Here is an 11,862-nt window from a genome sequence, read left to right as displayed (position 1 = left end):
AATGTTGCACACGAAGTTACTAAAAGTTGCTCACACGCCCCATAAAGTAGACTAACTGGATATTTTTATACAGCCAATCACCGGCCCGTCAGTGACTTTACCTTTGTTGCGTCATTCAGAAGTATCCAATCCGCTTCCTATGAGGAGACTCGTGTCCAATGAGAGCCGAGTGGGCGGGACATCCTCAGGAAGCGGAGTGTCAAGAGACAGCTACCAGCGGCGGACCTCCGGAGCGGCGCTACTCCGCAGTACAGCGGGAGGTGGAAATAAAGTCTTTCACCGAGTTTGTGCCGAACGTTTTTAACGTCTGGCTGTAGAAGTTGTCACTTTACTGTTATGGAACTGGACAAAATGGACGAGAGTGACTGGAAGTATCACGGAGAGGGCAACAAAAGCCTGGTGGTTTCACACGTCCAGGTGAGTCAGCTAAGCTAGGCTAAGCTAAACTGGGCTGAAGTGACTGGGACAATGGCTGGAAGTACTGGGAGAACTGGTAAGACTGTGGCTGCTGACACGCCCTTCACAGTCAGCCGCATCGAGCTCCCTTCCCGAGTGAGCTGGGCCATGTCAGCTGTCCTGATTCGGCCGGCCTGGTTCTTCTCGTTAGCTTATGCGGGCTAGTAGCAGGTAGTTAGCATGCCGCGGTACAGCGGGAGCTGTGGTGTGTCTGTGGGGAAGCAACACTTGGTTTAACATGAACCGAAACGCCCGACACCACAGCCGCGTCTGACCTGGCTCAAGTTCCCCAAGTTGGCTGGTTAAACCGAGGCGTCGGAGCCGAACCCACGGGGCTGTCGGTGCGGCTCGGGGCTGGGTCTTGATTATCGTTAATCTGGGGCCAGGAGAGACAGGCGTGTGGAATGTGAAGTGTGTGATTCATACAACGAGTCTTGTGAAACGACACGGCAACGTTACGCGTGTCGCGGCGAGCTGGTGTGCTGGCGTTGTTCTCACGCACTCACACAACTTGTGCAAGGCGTGTGAATGACGAGAGGAGCGTGCATGTGTTGCTGAGCCTGGCCCACATGACCAGGCCACATGTTCTTACGCAGTAGGTGGAAGTGAAAAGTGACAAAGGTTCTCTTCTCTTCCCTTCCTGCAGCACTCCAGGGTCCTGCGTCTCCTCAAGTACTCAGCAGACGACTCTGAAAATCCACCCCAGGTAGAGTACTCTGTGTGTGTGTGTGTGTGTGTGTGTGTGTGTGTGTGTGTGTGTGTGTGTGTGAACGTGAACCAGGTCACTTAAAAAAGTTAAAAACGCATGAGGGGTTCCACTGACAGGTTCTTTTGCCCCTGGCAGCCATTAGTCAGTTATTCTGATCGACTGCCTGCCAGTGAAGGGTCATAGTGGAGGCGTGTTGTGGTCCTGTCTGCGACATGTGGCTGCCTTGCTGCCTGTTTGCCACCCAGCCCCTCTTTAAGGGGGCTTATGCATGGTTAGTGGGGTTATATGTATGCTCTCAGGTGTACGTACCCTAACTGCAGGTCCCAGACTATGTGTTCAGGACTCTCAACAGTACTGCAACAGTCTTGGTGCAATTGACGACTGCTTTTATTCATTTTATTTTATTTTCCCCCAGCCTTCTTGAGTATAACTTATACTGAAACTTATATACATCTCTATTTTTATACTGAACTGTTGTGCTCTATTATATTTACTTAATTTTATTTACTGTAATTTCTATACTTATTCCATCATAGTATTTCATTTCCTGTGGAAGAGGCCTGCGGGAGGGGGTTAAGGGTGTTTTGGGTTGGGAGGAAAACTTAAAAACTGAAAATGCCCCGTGTATGACCTTTTTTCTATTATTGTACAACATATTGCTGCGTTTTCTTTAATAAAGTATTGTTAAAAACTTTAAAAAGGTAAAAACTCCTTCGAGACACGTGATGAGAAGTTCCTGGTCATCAGAAAGCTGTGGTGGAGTGCTCAGTGCTGCAGTTGAAAGTGTTCAATGCTGCGGTTTGCACCTGACTTCATGTACGTCAAAACTGCAGTATTTCAAATACCTCTCTGTCATTAGGGCCCTGATGGATAAATGACTGATGTTAGAATGGTGTGAAATACATCAGAGCTGAACCACAAGCTTCTGACTCACGCAAGCTTCTCTGTGGAGCTCTGTGGCAGAGCAGGGCACCAGTCTTTCCAGGGTTACTGTGGCAGAGCAGGGCACCAGTCTTTCCAGGGTTACTGTGGCAGAGCAGGGCACCAGTCTTTCCAGGGTTAGTGTGGCAGAGCAGGGCACCAGTCTCTCCAGGGTTACTGTGGCAGAGCAGGGCACCAGTCTCTCCAGGGTTACTGTGGCAGAGCAGGGCACCAGTCTTTCCAGGGTTACTGTGGCAGAGCAGGGCACCAGTCTCTCCAGGGTTAGTGTGGCAGTGCAGGGCACCAGTCTTTCCAGGGTTACTGTGGCAGAGCAGGGCACCAGTCTTTCCAGGGTTAGTGTGGCAGAGCAGGGCACCAGTCTTTCCAGGGTTAGTGTGGCAGAGCAGGGCACCAGTCTTTCCAGGGTTACTGTGGCAGAGCAGGCAACCAGTCTTTCCAGGGTTACTGTAGCAGAGCAGGGCACCAGTCTTTCCAGGGTTACTGTGGCAGAGCAGGGCACCAGTCTCTCCAGGGTTAGTGTGGCAGAGCAGAGCACCAGTCTTTCCAGGGTTACTGTGGCAGTGCAGGGCACCAGTCTTTCCAGGGTTACTGTGGCAGAGCAGGGCACCAGTCTTTCCAGGGTTACTGTGGCAGAGCAGGGCACCAGTCTTTCCAGGGTTAGTGTGGCAGAGCAGGGCACCAGTCTTTCCAGGGTTACTGTGGCAGAGCAGGGCACCAGTCTTTCCAGGGTTACTGTAGCAGAGCAGGGCACCAGTCTTTCCAGGGTTAGTGTGGCAGAGCAGGGCACCAGTCTTTCCAGGGTTACTGTGGCAGAGCAGGGCACCAGTCTTTCCAGGGTTACTGTGGCAGAGCAGGGCACCAGTCTCTCCAGGGTTAGTGTGGCAGAGCAGAGCACCAGTCTCTCCAGGGTTAGTGTGGCAGAGCAGGGCACCAGTCTTTCCAGGGTTGGTGTGGCAGAGCAGGGCACCAGTCTTTCCAGGGTTACTGTGGCAGAGCAGGGCACCAGTCTTTCCAGGGTTAGTGTGGCAGAGCAGGGCACCAGTCTTTCCAGGGTTAGTGTGGCAGAGCAGGGCACCAGTCTTTCCAGGGTTACTGTGGCAGAGCAGGGCACCAGTCTTTCCAGGGTTACTGTGGCAGAGCAGGGCACCAGTCTCTCCAGGGTTAGTGTGGCAGAGCAGAGCACCAGTCTTTCCAGGGTTACTGTGGCAGAGCAGGGCACCAGTCTTTCCAGGGTTAAGAGTTCCATTCATAGTGTAGTTGAGTAGGTGGACCAGGGCTGAATGAGAACGAAGCTCTTGGCCTCCTCATGGTTGCAGTTGTGTGTCTGTGTGATGGATGGTTCCGGGCTGCCTCAGGCCCTGTTTGACAGTGTGCAGCTGAATGTCAGAACATGATGGAAAGAATGTGGATTTGCAGAAACGTAACAAGAACACAAAATGTCCTTAATGCGAAACTTTACCCAGTACATCTGAAGCACCATGTCATGGAGATGGGATTGGTCAGTTGTTTGTATCGTCATGACGACTCGTCTTCAGTCAGATGGTGGACTGTTGTGTTATCCTGATAGAGTACACCTCCAGTCAGACAGAAAACAACCTGCTGGTTGGTTTAATATAACTGCTAATTTAAGACATCCGGGTAGCGTAGCGGTCTATTCCATTGCCTACTAACACAGGGATCGCCAGTTCGAATCCCCGTGTTACCTCCCGCTTGGTCGGGCGTCCCTACAGACACAATTGACTGTGTCTACAAGTGGGAAGCCAGATGTGGGTATGTGTCCTGGTTGCTGCACTAGCGCCTCTTCTGGTCAGTCGGGGTATCTGTTCGGGAGGGAGGGAGAACTGCGGGGAATAGTGTGGTCCTCCCACGTGCTACATCCTCCTGGTGAAACTCCTCACTGTCAGGTGAAAAGAAGTGGCTGGTGACGCCACATGTATGGGAGGAGGCATGTGGTAGTCTGCAGCCCTCCCCGGATCAGCAGAGGGGGTGGAGCAGAGACCGGGACGGCTCGGAAGGGTGGTGTAATTGGCCGGATACAATTGGAAGAAAAAGGGGGAAGAAAGTAAAACTGCTAATTCATCTGATAACCCACAAAGAACCTGCAACCTCAGAGGTCCAGTGAGAGTTGTGCAGGGTCAGGATGTGAACCGTGTCATCTTAACTTCATGTTTTATGATTTCTGCACTGCTACAGGACAGTAATGAGGCAACATCAGTTAGACACACACACACACACACACACACACACACACACACACACACGCACACACAAGCACACATAAGTGTTTGTCTCATTAATATTGCAGTTTGTACTTGAGATATTGTGTTGTTGCTACTTTTACCACAGTTAAAGTCATCATAGTATATTCACTGTATTTACAACTTTGAAGAGAGTTTTTTTTTTAAATTACAGTGATCATAAAACTGTGCTGTTCCTCTCAATCATCACTAATACTAAAGGTACTAATACTTCACTAATCCTAATGCTGAAGTACCCCCTTCCTGATTTAATATCTTTTAAGTGGCCAGAATTTCTAAAACGCATTTTTAATGTTGCTAAACAGAAAGCAAAATGATCAGTACATTATACATATTACTACATAATATAGGACATAAGGATATAACATTGAAACAGGATAACAAAATTATATGGATTTATAAGAAATATAAAGGATTTGATGAGGAGGATGCCAAGCAGCGTCCATACATGGGAGAACATGCATGGGAGAAGAGAAAGGAGAAGACATCATTCAGAGAGAGGGAAAAGACGTGAGCGAAGAGAACAGTTTACAATAGTCAATCTATACACTATAATCTATATAATGTATACTCTGTAATCTAGAATCTATATTCTATAATAAATAATGTGTACTCTATAATCTATACTCTATAATATATATTCTTTCATCTATAATCATAATCTGTACTCTAATCTACTCTATAATCATAATCTGTACTCTATAATCTATAATCTACTCTGTACTCTATAATCTATACTCTATAATCTTGTCGGCAGAACAGTGGTCGGTAAATTCATTGAGACAGAAACCGACCCACCATGCAGTACAGGTTGTGTAGCACTCAGTTTAAAGGCAACTAATTGTATGAGTTTTAAGTTTAGATTTAAAGACTCAACAGACTGATTGTCTGATGGCAGCAGGCAGGTTATTCCACAACAATGGAGCCCGATAGGAAAAGGCCCTGCTGCCACCAGCTGACTTCTTTTTAACTTTGGGTACACACAGGAGCCCTGTATTTTGAGAACGAAGTGCTCGAGATGGAATGTAGAGTTTAAGGAGATCAGACAGGTAGGATGGAGCAAGTCCATTTAGGATTTTATAAGTCAGCAGAAGCACCTTGAAGTCTGATCTAACATGGATAGGAAGCCAATGAAGGGAGGCAAGAATTGGTGTAGTATGGTCAAATTTCCTAGATTTAGTTAGGATTCTAGCAGCAGCATTCTGAACCATCTGAAGACTTTTAGTACTAGCATGTGGGAGACCTGAGAACAGAACATTACAGTCATCTAGTCTACTACTACTACTACTAGGGCTGTGCGATATGCCCAAAATCTCATATCACGATATAGGGCATTCATATCACGATAACGATACATATCATGATATAGGCCAGCCATAATCACGATAATGGTACATATGATATAGGTAATTCATATCACGATAATGATACATATCACGATAACGATGTATACCATGATATAGGTAATTCGTATCGCAATAATGATTAACGATATATATCACGATAACGATACATATCATGATATGGGTAATTAATATCACGATAATGATACCGATACATATGATATATGTCATTCATATCACGATAACGATACATATGATAGCGATACATATGATATAGGCCATTCATATCACAATAATGATATATATCATGATATAGGTCATTCATATCACGATAACGATACATATGATTTAGGGCATTCATATAACGATACATATGATTTAGGGCATTCATATCACAATGATACATATGATTTAGGGCATTCTTATCACGATATTGATACATATGATATAGGTCAGTCATATCACAATAATGATATATATCATGATATAGGTCATTCATATCACAATAACAATACATATGATTTAGGGCATTCATATCACGATAATGATACACATGATATAGGTCATTCATATCACGATATTGATACATATGATGTAGGTCATTCATATCACAACGATACATATAATGACATAGGTCATTCATATCACGATAACGATACATAGGACGATACAGCACATTTTCTGTAAATTCAATGAATAGATACTTATATAAAATGACCAGATGGAAAGGCCTATTTCTTATTACATTTTGAACTGTATACTCGACGAATAAGAGGTACTTACTCATAATTATTTTTCTCATTTTATTTTGAACCTTTGTCCAAATTTTCAATTAAGCCTGTAACAAAATATAAAATATTAATGTATAAAATATAAAAAGGTAAATAGAAAACACTCTTCAACTATAGTTGCAAACAAAATAAATATAGGCCTAAAATGTGAATATGGTCAAAAATATACAACCCATCATATATTGTATGTATACGGCAGTTGTTATCTCCTTTCATCCCCGTGATTGTTTGACATATGGTGTGCCGCGGGCAAAAGCCTCTTGCAACATCTGAGTGTGAGGTTTGTGTTGAGCACTCGACTGTGCTTTTGTGGCTCTCATGTGTAGACTCTCTCCATGCTGTTTGACATGACTCTTGCGTAGGTAGTAAAACAGGCCAGTGGTGTTTGAGTCTGTTGTGGGGACCAGCGTGCGGCATATTTTGCAAAGTACAGTTTTCTGGTCCGTGTCAGACTTTTCATACCCAAACCACGTCCATACGATAGAAGTAGCTCCTCTTTTAGGTACCAGCTCCTCGTTACGTTCACTGTCCTCCATGTTTGTTTGTGTTGCCTTCATGCAAATTTCCTGTCTGTGCTGTGCAATGAGCGGAAAGGGTCGTCCAACTGAGGAAAAATATTGCTGTAAAGAGTGTGATTTACGACACAACGAAATAAACAACAGAGCTTAATATGAAACAATAGACGTTTTCTATCATCACACAATATAATCTTCATATCGCACATCCCTACTACTACTACTACTTTCGGCTGCTCCCGTTAGGGGTCACATTACATTACCACAGCGGATCATCCGTTTCCATTTCTTCCTGTCCTCTGCATCTTCCTCTGTCACACCAGCCACCTGCCTATCCTCCATCACCACATCCATAAACCTCCTCTTTGGCCTTCCTCTTCTCCTCTTCCCTGGCAGCTCCATATTCAGCATCCTTCTCCCAGTATACCCAGCATCTCTCCTCCACACATGTCCAAACATCTCCATCTTGCCTCTCTTGCTTTGTCTCCAAACCGTCCAACCTGAGCTGTCCCTCTAATATACTCGTTCCTAATCCTGTCCTTCTTCATCACTCCCGATGAAAATCTTATCATCTTCATCTCTGCCACCTCCAGCTCCACCTCCTGTCTTTTCATCAGTACCACTGTCTCCAAACCATATAACGTAGCTGGTCTCACAGCCATCTTGTAAACCTTCCCTTTAACTCTTGCTGGTACCCTTCTGTCACACATTACTCCTGACACTCTTCTCCACCCACTCCACCCTGTCACACATCACTCCTGACACTCTTCTCCACCCACTCCACCCTGCCTGCACTCTCTTCTTCACCTCTCTACTGCACTCCCTTTACTTTGGACAGTTGACCGCAAGTATTTAAACTCATACGCCTTCGTCACCTCCACTCCCTGCATCCTGACCATTCCACTGTCCTCTCTCTCATTCACGCATAGGTATTCCATCTTGCTCCTACTGACTTTCATTCCTCTTCTCTCCAGTGCATACCTCCACCTCTCCAGGGTCTCCTCCACCTGCAACCCTACTCTCACTACAGATCACAATGTCATCCGCAAACATCATTGTCCATGGAGACTCCTGCCTGATCTTGTCCGTCAACCTGTCCATCACCATTGCAAACAAGAAAGGGCTCAGAGCCGATCCTTGATGTAATCCCACCTCCACCTTGAACCCATCTGTCATTCCAACTGCACACCTCACCACTGTCACACTTCCCTCATACGTATCCTGCACCACTCCTACTTACTTCTCTGCCGCTCCCGACTTCCTCATACGATACCACACCTCCTCTCTCGGCACCCTGTCGTATGCTTTCTCTAAATCTACAAAGACCCAACGTACCTCCTTCTGGCCTTCTCTATACTTCTCCATCAACATTCTCAAAGCAAACATCACATCTGTGGTGCTCTTTGCTGGCATGAAACCATACTGCTGCTGCTGATCGTCACCTCTCCTCTTAACCTAGCTTCTATTACTCTTTCCCATATCTTCATGCTGTGGCTGATCAACTTTATACCTCTGTAGTTGCTGCAGTTCTGCACATCGCCCTTGTTCTTGAAAATCAGGTATCCTCTCGCTTTCCAAGATTGTGTTAAACAATCTGATTTAAAAACTCCACCTCCATCTCTCCTAAACATCTCCATGCCTCCACAGGTATGTCATCAGGACCAACCGCCTTTCCACTCTTCATCCTCTTCATAGCTGCCCTCACTTCCTCCTTGCTAATCCGCTGAACTTCCTGATTCACTATCCCTACATCATCCAACCTTCTCTCTCTCTCATTTTCTTCATTCATCAGCCCCTCAAAGTACTCCTTCCACCTTCTCAACACACTCTCCTTGCTTATCAGCACATTTCCATCTCTATCCTTCATCACCCTAACCTGCTGCACATCCTTCCCAGCTCGGTCCCTCTGTCTAGCCAATCGTTACAAGTCCTTTTCTCCTTCCTTAGTGTCTAACCTGTCATACAACTCACCATACACCTTTTCCTTTGCCTTTGCCACCTCTCTCTTTGCTTTACGCTGCATCTCCTTGTACTCCTGTCTACTTTCTTCATCTCTCTGACTGTCCCACTTCTTCTTTGCCAACCTTTTCCTCTGTATACTTTGCTGTACTTCCTCATTCCACCACCAAGTCTCCTTGTCTTCCTTCCTCTGTCCTGATGACACACCAAGTACCTTCCTAGCTGTCTCCCTCACTATTTCTGCAGTGGTTTTCCAGCCATCTGGCAACTCTTCACTACCACCCAGTGCCTGTCTTAACTCCTGCCTGAACTCCACACAACAGTCTTCCTTCTTCAACTTCCACCATTTGATCCTTGGCTCTGCCTTCACTCTCTTCCTCTTCTTGGTCTCCAAAGTCATCCTACAGACCACTATCTGATGCTGCCTAGCTACGTTCTCCCCTGTCACCCCCTTGCAGTCTCCAATCCCTTTCAGCTCGCGCCTTCTACACAAGATATAGTCCACCTGTGTGCACTTTCCTTCACTCTTGTACGTCACCCTGTGTTCCTCCCTCTTCTTGAAATATGTATTCACCACAGCCATTTCCATCCTTTTCGCAAAATCCGCCACCATCGGTTTTTCCACATTCCTCTCCTTGATACCATACCTACCCATCAACTCCTCATCACCACTGTTCCTTTCACCAACATGCCCACTGAAGTCAGCTCCAATCACCACTCTCTCCTCCGATGCTCCTGGCCTTACTCGCCTTCCACCTGGTCTCTTGCACATACAGTCTATCTACCTTCCTTCTCTCAATCATATCAGCCAGCTCTCTCCCCTTTTTTCCCCTGGATCCCCCCCCCCCTTTTCTCCCCAGTTGTATCCGGCCAATTACCCCACCCTTCCGAGTCGTCCCAGTCACTGCTCCACCCCCTCTGCCAATCCGGGGAGGGCTGCAGACTACCACGTGCCTCCTCCGATACATGTGGCATCGCCAGCCACTTCTTTTCACCTGACAGTGAGGAGTTTCACCAGAGGGACGCCTGGGAGGATCACACTATTCCCCCCAGTTCCCCCTCTCCCCCAAACAGGCACCCCGACTGACCAGAGGAGGCGCTAGTGCAGCGACCAGGACACACCCACATCGGGCTTCCCACCGCAGACACAAACAATTGTGTTTGTAGGGATGCCCACCAAGCAGGGATTCAAACTGGTGATCCCCGTGTTGCTAGGCAACAGAATAGATCTCCATGTAACCCGGATGCACCAGTCTTGGTGATTTCTTTAATCTTTTTATCAAAGGAAAGGCTGGGAACAAACGTAAGACCAAGCTAAGATAAGATAAGATAACCTTTATTCATCCCCGAAGGGAAATTCAGGTGTAGATAGCAGCAAAGAGGTTAAAAAAAGACATCAACAGGGTAGAGTAACAGCGGTAGATAGCTAGATAGATAGATAGATAGTAGAGGTCAGTCACCTCGGGATCAGAACAATACTAAACCTAACATTAATACTAACAATACTAAACAACATCATAGATATGAACTCAGCATATACACATATAGTCTGCACACACACACACACACACACACGTATGTATATATATATATATATATATATATATAGAGTTTGTTAAAAGAAACACTCAATGGTAGGGAAAGTGCTCAACAAATAAGGAGCAAAATAATCCAGTGAGTCAAGTAAATTCTTTATGAGACAGTAGAAGCCCGTTTCCTGTCATAAGCAATCAGGCTTTTACTGTCTCATAAAGAATTTACTTGACTCACTGGATTTTATATATATATATATATATACATACATACACACACAACACGGATACAGGAAAAAAGATTTTAATGCATAATTAGCAGCTGACGAGTGTGAGACGCACGAAACAGGCCTGTACTGCTATGCATGTTGATATTCCGCTCCTCATTAGTCGAGCACTCAACACCATTGACAGTTTCGGAAAAAAACGCTATATATATACACTACCGTTCAAAAGTTTGGGATCACCCAAACAATTTTGTGTTTTCCATGAAAAGTCACACTTATTCACCACCATATGTTGTGAAATGAATAGAAAATAGAGTCAAGACATTGACAAGGTTAGAAATAATGATTTGTATTTGAAATAAGATTTTTTTTACATCAAACTTTGCTTTCGTCAAAGAATCCTCCATTTGCAGCAATTACAGCATTGCAGACCTTTGGCATTCTAGCTGTTAATTTGTTGAGGTAATCTGGAGAAATTGCACCCCACGCTTCCAGAAGCAGCTCCCACAAGTTGGATTGGTTGGATGGGCACTTCTTTGAGCAGATTGAGTTTCTGGAGCATCACATTTGTGGGGTCAATTAAACGCTCAAAATGGCCAGAAAAAGAGAACTTTCATCTGAAACTCGACAGTCTATTCTTGTTCTTAGAAATGAAGGCTATTCCATGCGAGAAATTGCTAAGAAATTGAAGATTTCCTACACCGGTGTGTACTACTCCCTTCAGAGGACAGCACAAACAGGCTCTAACCAGAGTAGAAAAAGAAGTGGGAGGCCGCGTTGCACAACTGAGCAAGAAGATAAGTACATTAGAGTCTCTAGTTTGAGAAACAGACGCCTCACAGGTCCCCAACTGGCATCTTCATTAAATAGTACCTGTTAGAGCCTGTTTGTGCTGTCCTCTGAAGGGAGTAGTACACACCGGTGTAGGAAATCTTCAATTTCTTAGCAATTTCTCGCATGGAATAGCCTTCATTTCTAAGAACAAGAATAGACTGTCGAGTTTCAGATGAAAGTTCTCTTTTTCTGGCCATTTTGAGCATTTAATTGACCCCACAAATGTGATGCTCCAGAAACTCAATCTGCTCAAAGAAGTGCCCATCCAACCAATCCAACTTGTGGGAGCTGCTTCT

General features: G+C 45.4%; 1 protein-coding gene across 1 annotated transcript in view; it reads left to right on the top strand.

The window, feature by feature from the left end:
• Positions 1-234: 234 nt before the first annotated feature.
• The window catches only part of ippk (inositol 1,3,4,5,6-pentakisphosphate 2-kinase), a 43,155-nt gene continuing 31,527 nt past the window's right edge, over positions 235-11,862 (top strand). The window contains exons 1-2 of the mRNA XM_056273823.1: positions 235-417; positions 1,103-1,162. Of these exons, the coding sequence (XP_056129798.1) occupies positions 337-417; positions 1,103-1,162 (141 nt within the window). The 5' untranslated portion in view covers positions 235-336. The remainder of the gene's footprint in view (positions 418-1,102; positions 1,163-11,862) is intronic.

This window comes from Lampris incognitus, chromosome 2, assembly GCF_029633865.1.
Source record: "Lampris incognitus isolate fLamInc1 chromosome 2, fLamInc1.hap2, whole genome shotgun sequence".
Lineage (NCBI taxonomy): Eukaryota > Metazoa > Chordata > Actinopteri > Lampriformes > Lampridae > Lampris > Lampris incognitus.
This window is presented reverse-complemented; position numbering and strand designations above follow the sequence as displayed.